Below are 23665 nucleotides of genomic sequence, written 5' to 3'. Positions count from 1 at the left end.
ACATATATTTAGGTACGCATGCGAGAGTCCGGGAGAGACTAGACCGGTCCTGTGTCACGGGAACAGTCAAAGGTGTACGTAACCTTGTTTTGAACTCGCATTTATTAGGTGCACCGTTTTCAGGGCTAGCACCGGATCATATATAGGTATGTTCATATATGTTTTAATAGGTTGTAATTGCAAATTTAAGTATTGAATATAATTGGTAATAAAGTGTTCTTCGTAATACATATATACAAACATATGAATCATAACTTTTATTTACAATAAACCGAATGACTTTACAAGTGTGTTTGAAGTGATGTGCAAAGACACATTCAAACAGTCACGAATACAATTAAAAACAATACATACAATATATGGATTTAAGATATGAAGATTTATCAGAGAGAAATTATTACAATTCTCCTTTTTAAAAGCTTGATAGTCTCAGGCCTTTCTGAAACTTTAATTCCTTTTCGGCAAAATAAATAACAGCCACTCATGTCCTTGGAACACTTTTAATCAGACAGACTAGTCAGTGCTAACCAATCATCTGAATCAATTATGACTAAGTTTCTTTTCGATTTGATATATTTCTCTAATTCAATTTGGCTATAAGGCCATACGAAACAGTTTAACAAGCGACATCTAACACTATGGTTGCTGCTTTCCATCCAATCCATCAACATTTTAAACGGCATAGCTGCCATGATCACTTGTGACAGTTCTATATGGTTTACAGAGGCAGGGAGAAGTAGGGGACGATCATCGAATGCTGAACCCTGTATATATAACAATTCTAATTCTGTCAACAACGGTAGTGTTTGACATAAACTGCCAATAGGGTCGTACTTGTTCACCATCATCAATCGTTTCAAATGCTTAGCTCCTTTCCTTAATGACTGAAAAATTGCGTCCTGCACATTTGTTGGAGCACCGAATAAATAGCATTCCTTCAGACACTCAGTATTAACCATGATATCCGAGGGGTGACATCCCGCAATGAAAAGGTAGTTAAGACGCGTACATGCTGATAAGTCATATCGACCTCTGCAATTAAGCAGTTGCACCCCGATGAGAGTGTTCGAAGAAAGGAAGAACACTTCTTGAAACTCCCCCTCGTAGGTTTTTTCTTCGAAATCAAACAAAGAAATATAACGCACTTTAGACTTGTTCATTGATAGCAAGGCTATCAAAGATGAGAGGTAATTCACGTGGTTGGGAATCCAGAAATCAAATAGGACTAAAGAAATGTATTTCATTCCGTTGTTGCATGCTTCTTGATATCCGGAAACAATAATGTTTTGAAGTTCTTCTACTATACATAGATTTTCAACTCTTTCGTACCTTGTACATGACAGGTTATCACACAACAGTTGGGACATTCGATGAGCAACATCACAGTTCATTCCGCACAAAAATTTAAATACCTTTTCGCAATCCGTTATATCCTGGTTTATATCGTAATACGGCTTGACCACGCGTTCAAAAACATCAGGGTGGATTGAAATATGCAAGGCAGCAAGAAACTCCTGAACCGTTTTGTGAATGAAAGAGAAACTTGACATGTTCTTGATCAAGGAATGTGCTTTTGTTTCCCGAATGACGCCGGTCTTTAGAAGACACACTAGTTCTTCTCTTGTCAACTGTGCAACGTCTCTGAACACTAACGACTCACTGCGATCTGATGCATATAGCTTACTAAACGCTAAATGTGCCAGTTTAACGAGTATATTTGAAAACTGATTGACCTCACGAAAGCAGCGTGGTAGACGTAACACATTTCGCTGGCAAACAGGAACGATACATTGTGTCTTTCTAAACATCATGGCTACCATATGGGCGTATATGTCACAAAGGGTAAATGTCACATCATCCCCCTGAAACCACAAACACACAAGCATCATCACAATGATCGGTATTGACATTAAGCTGACCATATCTCTGGTCTCCACGTAAGAAATAAACTGTTGTAAATTAAGTTGCTGATCTAATTCTCCATCCAGACATTGAAGTACATTTTGAACCAGTTGATCTTTGTCAGCTGCTCCTTCAATACATAAAAGCTTGTCTATCCCCGAGTCGCTGACAGGATGTTGGGCCATTCTCCAAGGCCTGGTGGTAATTAAAACGGTCGCGTCAATGTTTGGTGACAGAAATGGAAATACTTTGTCGTTTTCTTTGCATGAGCAATCAAGGTCAAAAGGATGGGTCCACTCGTCCAAACCGTCTGCGACTATCACACAGGCTCTGTTAGACAGAACATACTTTGCCATTTTGAAAGCCTCTATAGTTTCATCTGGTTCATAAAGTCTACGTATCAACTGCTCTTTAATCATTTGAGTCAAGCTGCACATTCTACCAGCATCTCTCAGAGTAACATGAAAGAGAAACTCAATGTGATCCAATGTTTCAACATCTTGAAATAGCTTGCCATCAATATTTCTCGGAAGTCCTATTTCCTTCTTTGGTAATTTCCATTGTCTTGACCAGTCAAGAGCAATCTTTGCGGTGAACGTCGATTTTCCCATTCCCGCTTCACCTACAAGAAAAACTCTTCCAACAAACTTATCATCTTTACAGAAGACGTCTCTATAACATTCAACCGGCATTAACATCTCATCTTTGGCTGTATTATTTCTTTTCTTTTCCTTTTCAAATATCTTTGGGGGGACGTAAAACCTTTCAAGCAACTCGTCTTTTTCGGAGACAAATGGCGATATTGGCGCACTATGAAGGGATTTGAGATAACATTTCGCTAAACGCTGTCTAAGATCTGAAACAACAAATTCATTTTTAAGAATTTCGACACAGTAATAATCATTTAATAATACAATGACAGTGATATCGTTTGTAACGATGTATGCTCCCAGACTAGGGTAATACATTCGAAAAAGCTCAAAATGGAAGATATAACTTCTGAAGTGTTTATTAGCTCGATTATACGAAGAGTAGGTGGGCTATACTACTCGCCCCAGCGTCGGCATCGGCGTCCGGTTAAAGTTTTAGGGCAAGTTGGGATTTTCACTTATAAGTCCAATACCCTACATTCAATTGACTTAATACTTCACGCAGTTGTTCAGGGCCATCACATGATGAGGTTAAATAACTCCATATTATTCTTTACACAGATTATGGCCCCTGATTGACTACGGAACTTAGGGTAACGTTTTAGGGCAAGTTGGAATATCTATTAATAACTTCTATATCCATTGTTCAATTGACTTAATTCTTCACACATTTGTTCAGGACCATCACCCAATGAGGTTACATAACTCCATATTATCCTAAATACAAGTTATGGGCCCTGATTGACTTAGGTTAAAGTGTAGGGCAGGTTGGGGTTTTCACTTAAACCTCCAATACCATTCATTCAATGGACTTAATACTTCACACAGATGTTCAGAGCCATCACATAATGAGGTTAGATAACTCCATTTTATCTTTTATACAAATTATGGCCCCTGATTGACTATGGAACTTAGGTTAAAGTTTTAGGGCAAGTCGGGATATTGTTTAATAACTTCTATACCCTTCATTCAATTGACTTAATACTTCACACAATTGTTCAGGACCATCACGCAATGAGGTTACATACCTCCATATCCTTAATACAAGTTATGGCCCCTGATTGACTTAGGTTAAAGTTTTAGGCAAGTAAATGTTAAGGGCAAGTTGGGATTTTAATAAAAAAAAACTTCAATACCGTTTATTTAATGCACTTAATTAACTAAATACAAATTGTGGCCCTTGAGTTTTTTTATTTTATTTTTAATTTCCATTTAAAGGCATAATTGTATATTCTTAACCATATTTTCATAATGGGAAATCAAGTTATTTGAATGACTTGCGTCATTGTTTGGGCGGGCTGGTGGGAGGGCAGCATCAAAGTCACCTTATGTATCGAATGATTTTAGTTAAGTATGATATAAAAAGATGAAACTTGGTATTATTACATCGTTATTGTATTCTAAGTCAAAGCCGCGTAGTCGAGCGCGCTGTCTTACGACGGCTCTTGCTTTTTTTAAACTGTGTGTGATTCATGTGAAAAGGAGAAGGCAGTAGACACTAACACTATAATCAACACTTCGATGTTGAGGGGATTCATGTCAAGTGAGTTCCCTCTTTATAGGTTAACAATAGCAATAAACAGAGGGCAATAACTTTAAAAACAACAACAAAACTATGGTGCCCGTGCACTGCACTTCTCCATAAAAAACTGTAAAAGTAAAAAGAGAGATAAATTAGCAGTGAGTGAAGGCAGGGTAATAATTATTCCGTGCTGTACTTGTGCATATTGCCCTTGGTATATAATTCAAGTTTCATTGAAATCCCCTTCCTTTATTTGAAGTTGTTCTCCGGACAAGGGTATGTTTTAGCATCCATAATAATAAATAATGGTAAAGGGGAGATGATTCAGTAAATTTGAAAGGTATGCTTAACGTTCTTGCCCACTGCACTTTCTCTCATTGTTATCTATAAGATGTGTATTCAAAGTTTTATTTAAACCCATTCTTGTTGAGTTATGGTTCGGACAAGCAGCTTCCTTGTTAATGCATCATGTAAAGGGAGCGTTGATTCAGCAATGTCTGAAGGTAGGATTATGGTTCGTGCGCACTTCATTTGCGGGTCTTGCCCTATTTCTATACTTCAATTCGCAACTGTATAAACATATATTATTTAATTATACGGAAGTTTAAAGTTGACTCCTATATGTATCATAAATCAAACTTCTGTGGAATCATTAATGTTCCTGAGACATTAATTTTCGAAATACGAACAAAATAGTTTACCTTTAATCCTGCTGTTATGTTATGATATTTGAAAACAATTAAGAGGCACAAAGTCACAATTTACAGTGTAAGTAGTTGAAGGTTTGTGAAAGTAGTACATTAAAATGTCTGTAAATGTCCAATTTTTTAACTTTTAATAAAACATGAATGAATGAATAGAAGAACGAACGAAGGAACGAACGAACGAACGAATAAATGAATGAATGAATGAATGAATAAATGAATGAATGAATGAATGAATGAATGAATGAATGAATGAATGAATGAATGAATGAATGAATGAATGAATGAATGAAAAAAATAATGAATGAATAAATGAACGAACGAACGAACGAACGAACGAATGAATTGATAAAAGTATGTTTGGTTGTATGGTGGTAAAATAATCGATAAAAAGATTTTTTTAAAAACTGAAAAGGTTTAATTAATAACCTTCTTCTTGTTCAGCAATCGAACTCAAGGTAACTGTCTGGAGTTTACCAGCTGCCTCTTCTACTGCCTTATCCAGTGCTTGCAGACCTTCATTTGTGCGACTGTATATTTCACGCTGACACACTTTGGACTCTTTGACAACTTGTGATACGGACTGTTTAGTTTGGTTTACTACTTCATTCATTCCGTCCCTAGCTGTTCTTTCCAGCTGAAGTCTCCCAGTTTCCACAACCAATCTAGCCTCTTCTAGTACTTCCTGGACGTCTTCCGTTGAAATATGCAGATTGTCAGCGTTGAGCTTCACATGAAAAAAGAAAGGCTCAGTTTATAAAATCGGTATCAATCATTACGTATAAATAAAGAATAATTTGCCTTTTACGTCCACATTGAAATATTAGAGAGAATTATCATAATATTTTGACACCCGTGTATCTCATCAAACAGAATAAAATAAACAAACTTTAGCAAAATGTTGCGGCATCTATATACTCTTCTTTAAAGAAAGAGTTTAAATTGCATAGTTACCAGGAATATTCTATACCATACTTGTTTTAATAACACCTGTCATTGCCTTTATTGGTTTCAATACCGTTGTACCAGGTCGATTACCTTGTGAAGTTTCTGCAGCGCCTCTTGTGCACTCGTGTCGACTGCAAGGTATTGTGGATCAGAAAGGAGTGCAGTCAATGTGTTGAAATACTGTGCTAATTCAGCGTCGGATACATTCAGATCTGGTGAATGGCGGACCTTTCGACCAACATCACGAGCCTAACGTTCATTAGTTAAACATTATTATTAAACAGCGAAAGGATTCTTTAAACAACAATAATAATTAAAGAAATATTCTTCTTTTATGTATTGTAAATTATTGTTTGCATTTTTTTTTTTGAAACATTAACTATGGCCCATTTATTCATGAAATAATACATATTGCACAACCAAATTATGAATGACTATAAAGTTTGTACCAAAAGCCTTTTTGGTACACGTATATGTATACAACACTCTCTAGGTAACTTTAAAAGTATAAGTTATTGTTTGGTCAAAAAACCTGAATACACTCTCATTTGATTCTCATTATTTGACCAGATTTGATTGTGGGGACAAAATATTATAGCCAAAAAGTTCGTTCAAACAAGAGTCAGGTACATATTATCATTAAAGTAATGAATTATTATACAAACCATTGACATCATAACACTATCAATACAATGAAAACTTCAGGGACAAGCCAAGTAGTTAAGCAATTTACGATGACAGAACCAACCAAACCAGATCTGCATAATGGACCAGAGAAGTACAAAGGAAATGTAAATGATAAAACGTAGAGGGAACACAATTAGTCTTAAATACTTTTACCTCTGTCAGTAAATTCGGAACAGTGGCGACAGAAAAAGAGAAATCGCATTCATGTTCCTTGCAATTCAACATCAAGCTAATCACACCATTGAAGTCCGTATCATCAAAAGACTTTACGTCTTGGTATCCTTCTCCCATGAAACACTTTGCCACCTCCCAGTGGTTGGTACACCACAATTCAGCCCGAGTGTTTTTCCAGGAAGGTTTACTAAACCGATGAACTTTTATTACCTCGTTCTTGAAATCTCCGCATATGTGAGACAGGCATGACCGCTGCATTTTGCTTGGAGAATCGTGAAATTTGCAATTCCGTGGATGTGAACATAATCCCTTGGTAGGACATTGGAAGAGGTTTTCTGTCACACACTGATCGCATGTTGTCCCTGGACTAAGTTTGTTTGCCTGTTGTGTTAATGAGAGTAGATTTCGTTGTGTTCGACTGCTACCATCCTCAGAAAGATCCCGTAGACCGGACTTGGTAATACGAAGGGCAAGGGAGGACTTTAACCAGTTCTGATTATCCTTCTCTTCCAAAATTGTCTTGTAGGAGGCCATCTCAAAATGTAATTATGTAAGTATAGCCATGTAAGGCTTCATGACACGAATTTATGACGTTAACTGTCTGTGTCGGTGTACATGTATGCCCCGTCAAATCTGTAGGAAAAGAAACATTTAAGTCCACTAGCGGCTTCGCCATTTATTCGCCCAAATGTACTTTTTATTTTAATGTAAGAGAAACAAAGTAATACAAATTCAGGGTTCGACACTAACGGTAGTCCGAGACTACCAGATTTTTGGTCGGACTACAAGACATTTTAAGTCAATAGTCCGTCGGACTACTAGAAAAAGTAAATATCAGTTAATTGAGCATAAAATCTTTATAACGCTTAAACTTGCGTAAAACGTGATGTCAAGCAGCCGATTATCACCGGTAAACACTCATTGTAAAGTTTGCCGAAGATGGGCGAGCAGTTCCGGACAACGTGGACTGTTAACCGAATTTCGCGCGCATTTTGTATAGCCGTTCGATCAATGTTTAAACCAGTCAGTAGAATGTCTTTTATTTAGAAAGGGAAAAAACATTTTCGCACTCTATGGTGTGTTTTAAACGTCAGACATGTGCGCTCTCTGCCAATGTCAGCGAGGTAGATTTGGTTCCAAGTGGCAGAAATCCTTGCATTTTCAGTCAAAAACAATGAAAGATACGATGTAGACAAACACTTGATGGTTGTTACTATTTTTAAAATTTCCGAAAATAAGTCATGGTTATTATGGTTTAGGGTATTGCCAAATGTCGGTGTTTATATAAAGAAAACAGAAGGAACATTGTGTCTGGCTTATGAAATCTTTTAAACTTGCTTTTAGAAGAGCAGCTGATAAATTAATCATACTGCCAAAACAGTTATAATGCAGTGTAAGTGCAGACGACGACAGAATTGTGTGCGTTAATTTTCGCGCCAAAATGTCGTAACATTTTATACATTGAAGTGCTAGGGCCTATAACAATTGACACCACGCCGACAGCTATAAGGCTACACCTACAGTGTCACATGACCTCTTAATTAGGGGCATCCGACAAATACCCAGAAGCAGACGATAATAATACAAAAGTTACCAATGACAATCAGATAAAAAATGCATGGAACGTGGTAAAACATAGCACTAAAAGCAAGTATAACATTAAATAAGTTCATTACTATTAATTGTATGCAATGTATAATTCAGGTAGAAAAATGTCTAGACTAATATATTTCTAAATAACATCAGAATTTTGTTACAGAACAATAACAGTCTCTAAAACTCAAATAAAGGGAAACGAAACATGTATTAATTATCCTAGACGCTCAAAGCATTTAAGCTGGCTCACAGGAAAAAACAAAACCATGAAATAAATAATAGTTTAATTAATTTTGGCCGAAAAAGGAGGCTGCAATGTGGATTAAACAAAGATATTGTATACATGCAGCCTCAAAACACGCTTCTTCAAATTTAATATCTTAAAAACGAACGCTCGGCTAGAGTCGCGCTTACAATGATTTAAGCGCTAAAACACAGCGCCACCTATCAGAGAATTATGGAAAAGAGTGACGTCAGAGAGCGCTTAATAATTACCGTATTTATGTCTAAATACTTAAATTTCCTATCCGAAAATCAACAAAAAACTATGTTTGTATAGATCCATTGTCAAAACTCAATGGATTTATCTGTTTTTCTTCCTTTCTTGATTCAGAATCACCTGTTTTATACAAGTGTAATGCATTATTATCATTATTGATATAACTACCTTATTGTTTCTCTCAATGAAAAATCATAATCATATATGAATTAATTTCCGTTTTTAATGAAATGCAAAACTGTTCTAACAATCAACATAGAAATTTTGAAACGACCATAGTCATTATAAATGTAAAAGTATTTACTTTGATTTGCGTCATTTAAAAATATGATTTTGTTTTATCTATACGTATATACTTTTTGTGACCTTAAGTTATATATCAGATATTTAATTAAATTTAATAAAACTGTAACTCACATAAACTGAGGTGTCAGTAGTAGAAAACTAGGTGGAGCAAATCTTAGTAAAACTAAGATTTAGCTCCTTTTGCTGGGGAGCAATCTTAGCTTTTTGCTATCGTATATGGTCTATGGGAAATAACTCGTACAATGGAGTACATAGGTGTATACAAGAGTGATGTACCTGTGAACTATGGGTTTTCGGTTTAGTGTGTCATATGAAGATGGGGGAGGGGCGTACTTTTGTCGAGAGCCGTTACGGGTGATATGATATGGTTTAGTCATTGTTTTTTTTATAAATGAAACGGTTGTTTATGTTTTGGCTTCATTGATGCCGAGTTTGATCTATCGTCAGTACTACGCGGTGTCAGTATAAACACAATATTTGGTGTATGGGAAATAACTTTTACATACAAGTACATGTGTCTTGTTTTTAGAGCATTATTTTCACTTTACTTACTCATAAGAAGAGAAACATTATATAAGCTTTTAGTTTTTTCAATTTTGTTTTTAATGAAATGCTTAGTTATACCTATTAATATGTGTGCATTATTGTGTTTTGTATATGTGCTTACATATGTTTTAAAAGGTTTGTATTTACTTAATAAAAACAGCTCAAACTAAACTTGTTTTGGTTATACAAGTGCGTGTTAGACATGACATACTTATAAAAGTATATTCGACCTACTATTAAAATAATTTAAATATTATCTGATATTTTACACGTTTTTGGAAATGACTTGTATTATAAAAATAATTTATGAAATAGCGATACTGACATTCATAATAATTGTGGGTCATGTATCATTACTAATCTGAGTTCCAAATCAGAAATATATGTAAATTATATTACTGTTTATGAAAAGCGTTATTATATCATTAAATAAAATTGTATAAATTAAACATTATATGGTATAATTTAAACATTACATTACCATGAGAATTAAACATCTTCGTTAGATATGAAAGTATTACATTTTAACATACCATCATTTTGAAAAGTCACTATGATAACCCTTTTTTTAATTGAAAAATAAAATTGTGTTATGGTTACTGGATGTCTCACATTTATGATTTTTAACCTATATATTTTTATCAGTGTACATTTAACCTTTGTTAAGTGAGGATGGCTAACCAACATTTTTCCATCGTGTTAACACAACTTTTAAAGTGCCAGGTGGAAAACAGCGTGCTTTGCCACAAGGTGTGTTTTTTGTTTTTTTACGATTTATCAACTTATTTATTATATTAGAATTAAAATATCGTTTACGTTATTTTTTCATTTTTTTATTTATTTTTTTAGGAAAGACAATTACTCAGTAAGCTAGTTCTAGTATACTTAATATGACGATATTAAATTTGTGGGAATTTTGACATGTTTATCTTTTTTTTACCCGATCTGGTATTTGGTGGTTTGCCTCTTTAAGTTGTAAGCTTTTTATTGTAACTTTTTCAGAATGCTGCCTTAGAAAGATAGATTGGTTCTTTAAAAGAACAAAATGCTGTTTTACAACAGCAAGGAACAATAATTGAACAAGTAAGTTGAATTTGCTGTTATTGAACCGACTGTGTGATTATAATCTGCTTTACTGAATTATTTAACAATTTCAAGTTATTTTTATTTTACTTCATGTGTGACATTTGAAAACCCAATTTGTTATGCAAAGACAGAATTAAGTCATAATGCATTCAAATATACACATTGATCAATTTAAATTTACAAGTAGGAAATTGTTTCACAAACCACAACCAGATTCTTAATGTTTATTGCTGTTGTTTTTTTCAGTTAGAAACCGTGAGATCTCAATTATTGGGGATCCAACAATATATGGAAACTCAAAGGGAAAAGGAGAGGTGGGTTTTTTTAAATATTTTTATTAAGGATGATACCTTTAGAAAATATAACATCTTTTTAAATACAACAACTTAAATGAAACTTAAAAACAGTTAACAAACATTAACGTGACAATAAACTTTTGTTTTAAAAAATACCCTTTTATACCGAATAATACTGTTATTGATAGAACATTGACAAAAATGGATGTGATTGATTTTAGAATTAATGAAAAAATATTTACATTGGTAAAGGATGTAAAATGAACACGACAATGTTATGAGGTAAAATGTTGACATGCAAAAAATATATGATGGGATATATGGGGTAGAATATATACGACATACAAAATATATGAGGTAGTATATGAGATTATATTAAAAACAGAATAGATATGAAACCGCATAAAATAAGGTTATCAAAAGTAAAAATACCTATGATAATTATTTTTACATCCACAAATATAAAATACATGAAATGTGATTCTATTGCAGTATCCAGAAGAACAAAACCCGAAATGTCTATCCGGTATGTATCAACATGTTATATTGAAAATAGAAGTTCAAAATTAGTTTTCAGTTAAAAAAAATAAAAAATTAAATGGATCATACATGAATACAAGATTAAATCAAGAGCAAGTTAGAACTAACACTGTAACTATGCATATGTATAACAACAGAAATAACACTAATGAAAAAAACTATCAATAGGAACAAAATAATACAACAAATAATTTTAGTTTTTAAACCTAAATAAACGATCACGGAAGGTAACTGACTAGAGAAGCAGTCAATAGTTACATTGGCGTTTGATTTGAATTGACAATTTTCTGAGTGATATCCCTTTTCGAGCAGAGAAAATCTGTGACACCGCGTAAGACAACTAACTTGAATTGAGCTTATTATCGGTTTATTTTTGATAAATAAACATGTTGCGTGTATTAATGTAATATTGTACTTAAGTTTTACGAAATAACTTTTTACATTTAATAAATGTATCAGAAAATTTACTGTCTGTTTCTGTGATTTTCAATTAATCTTAATATGCAAATCACTTTGCAGTTTTAGCTCTTGTCCTTTTACTTATAGGTTCTGGTTCTTTTTCAGAGTCTTCTTCCACCCTATCAATGCGTATGTACCTCAAATACAACAGGAGACAGGAGGGATTGACGAGGATTTAGGAGGTAGGGAGGTGTGACGAGGAGGCTATAATGAGTTTCTAGTAGTGTTTTCCAAGCATTTGAGAAACGTGGGGGTTGCATTGTACGCATTCCTTTAACAAATATACTTGTGTCGAATTAAAGTCAGTGTACGGCGAAATACCGTTGACAGATCTGCATTTATAATGGAACCAAACGAGAACGAAATTCGTCTATATTCGTGCCTCAAATGTAGGTACTTTTTCTTTTCCTGGAGGAATCTGTTGCACCATTTACGAGTATGGCATACCTGCGCGTATTATTCCTACACATGTATATGCTGCGAGCAAACGTTTCAGAATCGGAAAACATTTTTGTTGCATTTGAAGAAAAGACTTGGTACAAACCCGCGCGGTTAATGATGCTACTATAAAATCAAGTGTTATGAAGTTTTCAACCTCAGTGAGTGTTTGGATGACAAGTAGTCAAGTCGTACATTATTGGTAAAAAATGGATCTATTGGATACACGAAAATATAAGATGAGGAGTAAATTAAAAAGCAGTGCCTCTCGAAACAGACATGAGCCTCTCTCCAAAATGTATATACGGATGGTTCTCCCGGCTGAACAGACGACAGCTATCGCCAAAAGCATACTTGACCGTCAGTCGAAACCTAAAGGGACTTGGATTGACTTGGAATTACAAAGAATGAAAGAAGCCAGCAACAAACGAAAGGGCAAAGTGCTCAGTGCGGGTGTTATCGGTAATAATGGCAACAAGAAACCTAGAAAGGTGGCACCATCTAGACAGAAAACGCCGACACAAACTTCAGAAAAGTCCGAAAACATCGTTACCATCGGGCAGGTATAAAGCTGAATGTTTCACTCACTCTCCTCCTCATTAGCGCTTAAGGATTTTGTTGCGATGCACCAGTGTGATCTTTGTTTGAAAAGTTTCGGAAGACGCGATAATATGTTGCGACATAAAAGGTCTGTGCATTCAAACGAAGATTCGGATGAAGACGCTATGTCTGACGTTACTGATCAAGAGGATATTTTTGGATCTGTTGATGAAAACGAGTCTGATAACAGCGACGACGACATGTCTGTAACCTCGGAGAACTCTTCGGGTATTGATCCTTGGCAAGAGGTTGTCCATGAAGCTTTTCAAGAGTGTCAATCGCAGTACGAGGAGGAAGTGCGTGAACGTATGCAGGATGATACCGACCTTAGTGAAAGCGAAGCCAAGAAGGATGTCTTTGAGAATATGCGAGGTACTTACAGAAAGGCCCTGATGAATAGTTTTGGGGCAAAGTTGATGTGGTTTGACTCTATCAAGCGAGATACCATCTATAAAACCATAAAGAAAACAGTTAATCAACTTAAAGACACAGAGGACTACGACGAACAGGAAGCCGTAAAGTACGCCATCCTTAAGCGGAGATTTCTGTTCGATAAGGTCTTGGACAGTTACGACGTTCCTCAGTTGGATGCAGAGCAAGAGGAAGAAACAAAACAGTGAAAATCATTTAAAGATACTTTAATTCGTTCGGACTAGAGTGCTTTGGGAATATATTTGTTTTCAATCCTTACACAATGCAGAATACAGACGCCATTTAATTCCATAACACAATTGTATCTGATAGTTTTGCAACACGTACTTGTTTTTAAGTAAAATAAATGTCTGTAATGATGTAAAATAAAATGTCTTATAATACGAAACGGAGTTGTTGTTGTGTGTTTTAGTTGTAGTTTTATTTATGTTTTTAGCGTTTTCCATATAGAAACAAGACAAATGTTGATGCTGGGTATCAACGACGCCGCCAGATCAGTTAAAAATAATAATGATTGCATTAAAATATTATGTTGATATTGTATTCAGTCATATAGATTGTAAAAAGGTGTGCTTAAAATTAAACATCTCAACTGTCCAAATAATGAACTCATTTCATTGTACCGAGCATTAGGTTTAAAACTACAATTACTACCAAATTTAATCAAGTAAGTTTTATATCTGGTTACAATTCATACATATTACATAAGTAATATTCTCGATGACATTTTATTACCCAGCTTGTATGTCTACAGGACTGGTTACGTTCTATTTTTATGCCTATGTTATATGCGTTTACTAACACATTCATTGTGTATGTCATCTGCAACAGTGCAAATCCTTCTTCGCCTTTGATATCTGCAACACTATATCTATAATATGCGTTTAAGTCTGCGCCCGTAACCAGACTGCTGTAAATGTGCCTTTTCGACAGGTGTTTCGATTTCTTTTTTCAATCCTAGTTTGACTATTGTTATCAATTTTAAAATGAAGCGAACTGTGCTGATTATATCCTTGTACAACATTACTTGCCATTTCTTGGTGAAAAATATAGAGAGCCAATAGCGAGAAATGTCTATAATACATCCGACCATCGTGAATTAAAACTCTGCTAGCAATCAAGCGATCTCCGTCTGATTGTTTCAATCGAACACATCCATGCTATTTGATAAACTCAACGCTCACATATTTTTTGTTGTATTTTATACCTGTTCTTATAATACTGACACTGCATATTTTCTTAGTTCTTACTTGAAGATAAAAAATATCAATTTACCTCCTGTTTTGGTTTTCTGATTTTCCTAAAGCTATAGAATGGACACGTCTAAAGAAAAGGGTAAACCAATCAGGTCTCGCTTACAGATCACATAACCCTACATGGGGGGGGGGGGGGTACCTAAATGTAAAGAATGAAGAAGTCTAAAAAAGAGGTCAACCAATCAGGTCTCGCTTACAGTTAACATGATCCTACATGTTCCCATATGAAATTTTCGTCGGCTCGGAACTACGTTGACTAATTACATGTAAACTGAATCCAATGAATAATTAAGAAAATCGAATGTATGCAATTTAAGTTAAATATGTTGTGCTGCTCTAACGAGGTCATCCTTACAGACATATTGATATAAATATATAGTGCTTAAAGATAGATCTAGGGTTCTTCAATACGTGTTTCGTGGAATGCATACGTATGACAATACGAAACATCAAGTCTGTTACACGCTTCACGTTTTATATAGTTCAATATAGCGTATTATAGTCAGGTGTGGCTATACAGAAAAGATGCGCTCTGTTGAACCCTTCTTTATCTTTATAAGTCCGCCATCTTTATTTATTTCATTCCAACGGGAAACGAGGCTCTCCCCGAACACTTAAACAAGATCCTGACTCCTTCCTCCATCACTCAGAGGGCCTCCTGACCCCCTCCACAAACTTCCTTAGTCACTCCATGGGGCCTCCTGATACCCTCCTCAAACCTCCGGAGTCACTCCGAGGACCGTCTTACCCTTCCTTGAGCCTCGTTTCCCGTTGGAAGGAAATAAATAAAGATGGCGGACTTATAAAGATAAAGAAGGGTTCAACAGAGCGCATCTTTTCTGTATAGCCACACCTGACTATAATACGCTATATTGAACTATATAAAACGTGAAGCGTGTAACAGACTTGATGTTTCGTATTGTCATACGTATGCATTCCACGAAACACGTATTGAAGAACCCTAGATCTATCTTTAAGCACTATATATTTATATCAATATGTCTGTAAGGATGACCTCGTTAGAGCAGCACAACATATTTAACTTAAATTGCATACATTCGATTTTCTTAATTATTCATTGGATTCAGTTTACATGTAATTAGTCAACGTAGTTCCGAGCCGACGAAAATTTCATATGGGAACATGTAGGATCATGTTAACTGTAAGCGAGACCTGATTGGTTGACCTCTTTTTTAGACTTCTTCATTCTTTACATTTAGGTACCCCCCCCCCATGTAGGGTTATGTGATCTGTAAGCGAGACCTGATTGGTTTACCCTTTTCTTTAGACGTGTCCATTCTATAGCTTTAGGAAAATCAGAAAACCAAAACAGGAGGTAAATTGATATTTTTTATCTTCAAGTAAGAACTAAGAAAATATGCAGTGTCAGTATTATAAGAACAGGTATAAAATACAACAAAAAATATGTGAGCGTTGAGTTTATCAAATAGCATGGATGTGTTCGATTGAAACAATCAGACGGAGATCGCTTGATTGCTAGCAGAGTTTTAATTCACGATGGTCGGAAGTATTATAGACATTTCTCGCTATTGGCTCTCTATATTTTTCACCAAGAAATGGCAAGTAATGTTGTACAAGGATATAATCAGCACAGTTCGCTTCATTTTAAAATTGATAACAATAGTCAAACTAGGATTGAAAAAAGAAATCGAAACACCTGTCGAAAAGGCACATTTACAGCAGTCTGGTTACGGGCGCAGACTTAAACGCATATTATAGATATAGTGTTGCAGATATCAAAGGCGAAGAAGGATTTGCACTGTTGCAGATGACATACACAATGAATGTGTTAGTAAACGCATATAACATAGGCATAAAAATAGAACGTAACCAGTCCTGTAGACATACAAGCTGGGTAATAAAATGTCATCGAGAATATTACTTATGTAATATGTATGAATTGTAACCAGATATAAAACTTACTTGATTAAATTTGGTAGTAATTGTAGTTTTAAACCTAATGCTCGGTACAATGAAATGAGTTCATTATTTGGACAGTTGAGATGTTTAATTTTAAGCACACCTTTTTACAATCTATATGACTGAATACAATATCAACATAATATTTTAATGCAATCATTATTATTTTTAACTGATCTGGCGGCGTCGTTGATACCCAGCATCAACATTTGTCTTGTTTCTATATGGAAAACGCTAAAAACATAAATAAAACTACAACTAAAACACACAACAACAACTCCGTTTCGTATTATAAGACATTTTATTTTACATCATTACAGACATTTATTTTACTTAAAAACAAGTACGTGTTGCAAAACTATCAGATACAATTGTGTTATGGAATTAAATGGCGTCTGTATTCTGCATTGTGTAAGGATTGAAAACAAATAAATTCCCAAAGCACTCTAGTCCGAACGAATTAAAGTATCTTTAAATGATTTTCACTGTTTTGTTTCTTCCTCTTGCTCTGCATCCAACTGAGGAACGTCGTAACTGTCCAAGACCTTATCGAACAGAAATCTCCGCTTAAGGATGGCGTACTTTACGGCTTCCTGTTCGTCGTAGTCCTCTGTGTCTTTAAGTTGATTAACTGTTTTCTTTATGGTTTTATAGATGGTATCTCGCTTGATAGAGTCAAACCACATCAACTTTGCCCCAAAACTATTCATCAGGGCCTTTCTGTAAGTACCTCGCATATTCTCAAAGACATCCTTCTTGGCTTCGCTTTCACTAAGGTCGGTATCATCCTGCATACGTTCACGCACTTCCTCCTCGTACTGCGATTGACACTCTTGAAAAGCTTCATGGACAACCTCTTGCCAAGGATCAATACCCGAAGAGTTCTCCGAGGTTACAGACATGTCGTCGTCGCTGTTATCAGACTCGTTTTCATCAACAGATCCAAAAATATCCTCTTGATCAGTAACGTCAGACATAGCGTCTTCATCCGAATCTTCGTTTGAATGCACAGACCTTTTATGTCGCAACATATTATCGCGTCTTCCGAAACTTTTCAAACAAAGATCACACTGGTGCATCGCAACAAAATCCTTAAGCGCTAATGAGGAGGAGAGTGAGTGAAACATTCAGCTTTATACCTGCCCGATGGTAACGATGTTTTCGGACTTTTCTGAAGTTTGTGTCGGCGTTTTCTGTCTAGATGGTGCCACCTTTCTAGGTTTCTTGTTGCCATTATTACCGATAACACCCGCACTGAGCACTTTGCCCTTTCGTTTGTTGCTGGCTTCTTTCATTCTTTGTAATTCCAAGTCAATCCAAGTCCCTTTAGGTTTCGACTGACGGTCAAGTATGCTTTTGGCGATAGCTGTCGTCTGTTCAGCCGGGAGAACCATCCGTATATACATTTTGGAGAGAGGCTCATGTCTGTTTCGAGAGGCACTGCTTTTTAATTTACTCCTCATCTTATATTTTCGTGTATCCAATAGATCCATTTTTTACCAATAATGTACGACTTGACTACTTGTCATCCAAACACTCACTGAGGTTGAAAACTTCATAACACTTGATTTTATAGTAGCATCATTAACCGCGCGGGTTTGTACCAAGTCTTTTCTTCAAATGCAACAAAAATGTTTTCCGATTCTGAAACGTTTGCTCGCAGCATATACATGTGTAGGAATAATACGCGCAGGTATGCCATACTCGTAAATGGTGCAACAGATTCCTCCAGGAAAAGAAAAAGTACCTACATTTGAGGCACGAATATAGACGAATTTCGTTCTCGTTTGGTTCCATTATAAATGCAGATCTGTCAACGGTATTTCGCCGTACACTGACTTTAATTCGACACAAGTATATTTGTTAAAGGAATGCGTACAATGCAACCCTCACGTTTCTCAAATGCTTGGAAAACACTACTAGAAACTCATTATAGCCTCCTCGTCACACCTCCCTACCTCCTAAATCCTCGTCAATCCCTCCTGTCTCCTGTTGTATTTGAGGTACATACGCATTGATAGGGTGGAAGAAGACTCTGAAAAAGAACCAGAACCTATAAGTAAAAGGACAAGAGCTAAAACTGCAAAGTGATTTGCATATTAAGATTAATTGAAAATCACAGAAACAGACAGTAAATTTTCTGATACATTTATTAAATGTAAAAAGTTATTTCGTAAAACTTAAGTACAATATTACATTAATACACGCAACATGTTTATTTATCAAAAATAAACCGATAATAAGCTCAATTCAAGTTAGTTGTCTTACGCGGTGTCACAGATTTTCTCTGCTCGAAAAGGGATATCACTCAGAAAATTGTCAATTCAAATCAAACGCCAATGTAACTATTGACTGCTTCTCTAGTCAGTTACCTTCCGTGATCGTTTATTTAGGTTTAAAAACTAAAATTATTTGTTGTATTATTTTGTTCCTATTGATAGTTTTTTTCATTAGTGTTATTTCTGTTGTTATACATATGCATAGTTACAGTGTTAGTTCTAACTTGCTCTTGATTTAATCTTGTATTCATGTATGATCCATTTAATTTTTTATTTTTTTTAACTGAAAACTAATTTTGAACTTCTATTTTCAATATAACATGTTGATACATACCGGATAGACATTTCGGGTTTTGTTCTTCTGGATACTGCAATAGAATCACATTTCATGTATTTTATATTTGTGGATGTAAAAATAATTATCATAGGTATTTTTACTTTTGATAACCTTATTTTATGCGGTTTCATATCTATTCTGTTTTTAATATAATCTCATATACTACCTCATATATTTTGTATGTCGTATATATTCTACCCCATATATCCCATCATATATTTTTTGCATGTCAACATTTTACCTCATAACATTGTCGTGTTCATTTTACATCCTTTACCAATGTAAATATTTTTTCATTAATTCTAAAATCAATCACATCCATTTTTGTCAATGTTCTATCAATAACAGTATTATTCGGTATAAAAGGGTATTTTTTAAAACAAAAGTTTATTGTCACGTTAATGTTTGTTAACTGTTTTTAAGTTTCATTTAAGTTGTTGTATTTAAAAAGATGTTATATTTTCTAAAGGTATCATCCTTAATAAAAATATTTAAAAAAACCCACCTCTCCTTTTCCCTTTGAGTTTCCATATATTGTTGGATCCCCAATAATTGAGATCTCACGGTTTCTAACTGAAAAAACAACAGCAATAAACATTAAGAATCTGGTTGTGGTTTGTGAAACAATTTCCTACTTGTAAATTTAAATTGATCAATGTGTATATTTGAATGCATTATGACTTAATTCTGTCTTGGCATAACAAATTGGGTTTTCAAATGTCACACATGAAGTAAAATAAAAATAACTTGAAATTGTTAAATAATTCAGTAAAGCAGATTATAATCACACAGTCGGTTCAATAACAGCAAATTCAACTTACTTGTTCAATTATTGTTCCTTGCTGTTGTAAAACAGCATTTTGTTCTTTTAAAGAACCAATCTATCTTTCTAAGGCAGCATTCTGAAAAAGTTACAATAAAAAGCTTACAACTTAAAGAGGCAAACCACCAAATACCAGATCGGGTAAAAAAAAGATAAACATGTCAAAATTCCCACAAATTTAATATCGTCATATTAAGTATACTAGAACTAGCTTACTGAGTAATTGTCTTTCCTAAAAAAATAAATAAAAAAATGAAAAAATAACGTAAACGATATTTTAATTCTAATATAATAAATAAGTTGATAAATCGTAAAAAAAACAAAAAACACACCTTGTGGCAAAGCACGCTGTTTTCCACCTGGCACTTTAAAAGTTGTGTTAACACGATGGAAAAATGTTGGTTAGCCATCCTCACTTAACAAAGGTTAAATGTACACTGATAAAAATATATAGGTTAAAAATCATAAATGTGAGACATCCAGTAACCATAACACAATTTTATTTTTCAATTAAAAAAAGGGTTATCATAGTGACTTTTCAAAATGATGGTATGTTAAAATGTAATACTTTCATATCTAACGAAGATGTTTAATTCTCATGGTAATGTAATGTTTAAATTATACCATATAATGTTTAATTTATACAATTTTATTTAATGATATAATAACGCTTTTCATAAACAGTAATATAATTTACATATATTTCTGATTTGGAACTCAGATTAGTAATGATACATGACCCACAATTATTATGAATGTCAGTATCGCTATTTCATAAATTATTTTTATAATACAAGTCATTTCCAAAAACGTGTAAAATATCAGATAATATTTAAATTATTTTAATAGTAGGTCGAATATACTTTTATAAGTATGTCATGTCTAACACGCACTTGTATAACCAAAACAAGTTTAGTTTGAGCTGTTTTTATTAAGTAAATACAAACCTTTTAAAACATATGTAAGCACATATACAAAACACAATAATGCACACATATTAATAGGTATAACTAAGCATTTCATTAAAAACAAAATTGAAAAAACTAAAAGCTTATATAATGTTTCTCTTCTTATGAGTAAGTAAAGTGAAAATAATGCTCTAAAAACAAGACACATGTACTTGTATGTAAAAGTTATTTCCCATACACCAAATATTGTGTTTATACTGACACCGCGTAGTACTGACGATAGATCAAACTCGGCATCAATGAAGCCAAAACATAAACAACCGTTTCATTTATAAAAAAAACAATGACTAAACCATATCATATCACCCGTAACGGCTCTCGACAAAAGTACGCCCCTCCCCCATCTTCATATGACACACTAAACCGAAAACCCATAGTTCACAGGTACATCACTCTTGTATACACCTATGTACTCCATTGTACGAGTTATTTCCCATATACCATATACGATAGCAAAAAGCTAAGATTGCTCCCCAGCAAAAGGAGCTAAATCTTAGTTTTACTAAGATTTGCTCCACCTAGTTTTCTACTACTGGTGTCTGTTTCACTAATATGTCAAACAAACTTAAAAGCAAATGTATATGCTTCGGATTTAAGACTTTTCGCACAATAAGGAGACACATTTTAAAATCAAAATAAATCGCAAGATATCATCAATATTGTACACTAGTTCACATCATTATATCTCTTATTTTGAAGGCTATTAAAACGGAAATATACGTATATTATGTACGGTTACATTAAGACATTTTGAGAATTGAATTAGTCTACTAAACAGTTCAATTTTTCGAAATTCGAGGCCAATAAATTCGCCGTGTAAGACATATATGTTAAACGAAACTAAATTTAGTTATTGCTTATATTTAGTGTTTAATGCGATAATTTTCAGTAAACATAATCATGATTAACAATATAACATACAATCGTTACATAAATCAACTGCAGAAAAAAACATTTAATACTGAAATAATAAATCACCTTTCTACCACTACAGGACAGTGGTGAACAGTCATCATCAATGGAACCCATCCGAAAGAAAAAGGCCGAGGTGCGCCGATTGAGTCAACATGTGACTGTGAAAGGCTACACACAACTACTAAATGCGAAAACTGCCCAGAGTACTTAGTAACAAGGTGAACGGTCCGATAGTGGGATTTATTTGTTATATGAAAATTCTTCCAAGTATAAGTAAAGTTCCATTAAAATAACATGTTTGCAGATCCCGCAAGGAATACAAAACATGATGTTATATGGTCAAGGACTAAGGGTAAGAATACAAAACATGTTATATAGTATAGGACTAAGTGTAAGAATACAAAACATGTTATATAGTATAGGACTAAGTGTAAGAAAACAAAACATGTTATATAGTATAGGACTAAGGGTAAGAATACAAAACAGGTTATATGGTATAGGACTAAGGGTAAGAATACAAAACATGTTATATAGTATAGGACTAAGGGTAAGAATACAAAACATGTTATATGGTATAGGACTAAGGGTAAGAATACAAAACATGTTATATGGTATAGGACTAAGGGTAAGAATACAAAACATGTTATATAGTATAGGACTAAGGGTAAGAATACAAAACATGTTATATGGTATAGGACTAAGGGTAAGAATACAAAACATGTTATATAGTATAGGACTAAGGGTAAGAATACAAAACATGTTATATGTTATAGGACTAGGGGTAAGAATACAAAACATGTTATATGTTATAGGACTAAGGATAAGAATACAAAACATGTTATATGGTATAGGACTAAGGGTAGGAATACAAAACATGTTATATGGTATAGGACTAAGGGTAAGAATACAAAACATGTTATATGGTATAGGACTAAGGGTAAGAATACAAAACATGTTATATGGTATAGGACTAAGGGTAAGAATACAAAACATGTTATATGGTATAGGACTAAGGGTAGGAATACAAAACATGTTATATGGTATAGGACTAAGGGTAAGAATACAAAACATGTTATATGGTATAGGACTAAGGGTAAGAATACAAAACATGTTATATGGTATAGGACTAAGGGTAAGAATACAAAACATGTTATATGTTATAGGACTAAGGGTAAGAATACAAAACATGTTATATGGTATAGGACTAAGGGTAGGAATACAAAACATGTTATATGGTATAGGACTAAGTGTAAGAATACAAAACATGATATATGGTATAGGACTAAGGGTAAGAATACAAAACATGTTATATGGTATAGGACTAAGGTTAAGAATACAAAACATGTTATATGTTATAGGACTAAGGGTAAGAATACAAAACATGTTATATAGTATAGGACTAAGGGTAAGAATACAAAACATGTTATATGGTATAGGACTAAGGGTAAGAATACAAAACATGTTATATGGTATAGGACTAAGGGTAAGAATACAAAACATGTTATATGGTATAGGACTAAGGGTAAGAATACAAAACATGTTATATGGTATAGGACTAAGGGTAGGAATACAAAACATGTTATATGGTATAGGACTAAGGGTAAGAATACAAAACATGTTATATGGTATAGGACTAAGGGTAGGAATACAAAACATGTTATATGGTATAGGACTAAGGGTAAGAATACAAAACATGTTATATGGTATAGGACTAAGGGTAGGAATACAAATCACCTCTCTGATTTTTGTAGACCTCAGATA

The 23665-nt window shown here is 34.2% G+C and overlaps 1 protein-coding gene across 1 annotated transcript; it reads right to left on the bottom strand.

Moving 5' to 3' along the window:
* Positions 1-250: 250 nt before the first annotated feature.
* Positions 251-22033, bottom strand: LOC128239857 (uncharacterized). The gene is made up of 5 exons (XM_052956307.1): positions 21968-22033; positions 6567-7220; positions 5817-5975; positions 5208-5505; positions 251-2758 (listed from the first exon to the last, which is right to left on the bottom strand). Exons 2-5 carry the CDS (start codon positions 7119-7121, stop codon positions 501-503), a joined length of 3270 nt encoding a protein of 1089 aa, XP_052812267.1. The 5' UTR covers positions 7122-7220; positions 21968-22033; the 3' UTR covers positions 251-500.
* Between the last annotated feature and the right edge of the window lie 1632 nt (positions 22034-23665).

The sequence above is a fragment of the Mya arenaria genome, chromosome 1 (genome assembly GCF_026914265.1).
Source record: "Mya arenaria isolate MELC-2E11 chromosome 1, ASM2691426v1".
NCBI classification, from domain to species: domain Eukaryota; kingdom Metazoa; phylum Mollusca; class Bivalvia; order Myida; family Myidae; genus Mya; species Mya arenaria.
The sequence above is the reverse complement of the archived record's forward strand: the minus strand, read 5'-3'. Positions and strand labels throughout refer to the sequence as shown.

What these genes read in the sequence shown, in the direction of transcription:
- LOC128239857 (XM_052956307.1), bottom strand. Translation starts at nt 7,121, where the DNA reads ATGGCCTCCTACAAGACAATTTTGGAAGAGAAGGATAATCAGAACTGG. An exon ending in CGCTGCAGAAACTTCACAAG is followed by an intron (nt 5,506 to 5,816) that starts GTAATCGACCTG and finishes TTTCATGTGAAG; the next exon opens with CTCAACGCTGACAATCTGCA. An exon ending in GATTGCTGAACAAGAAGAAG is followed by an intron (nt 2,759 to 5,207) that starts GTTATTAATTAA and finishes TTGTTGTTTCAG; the next exon opens with ATCTTAGACAGCGTTTAGCG.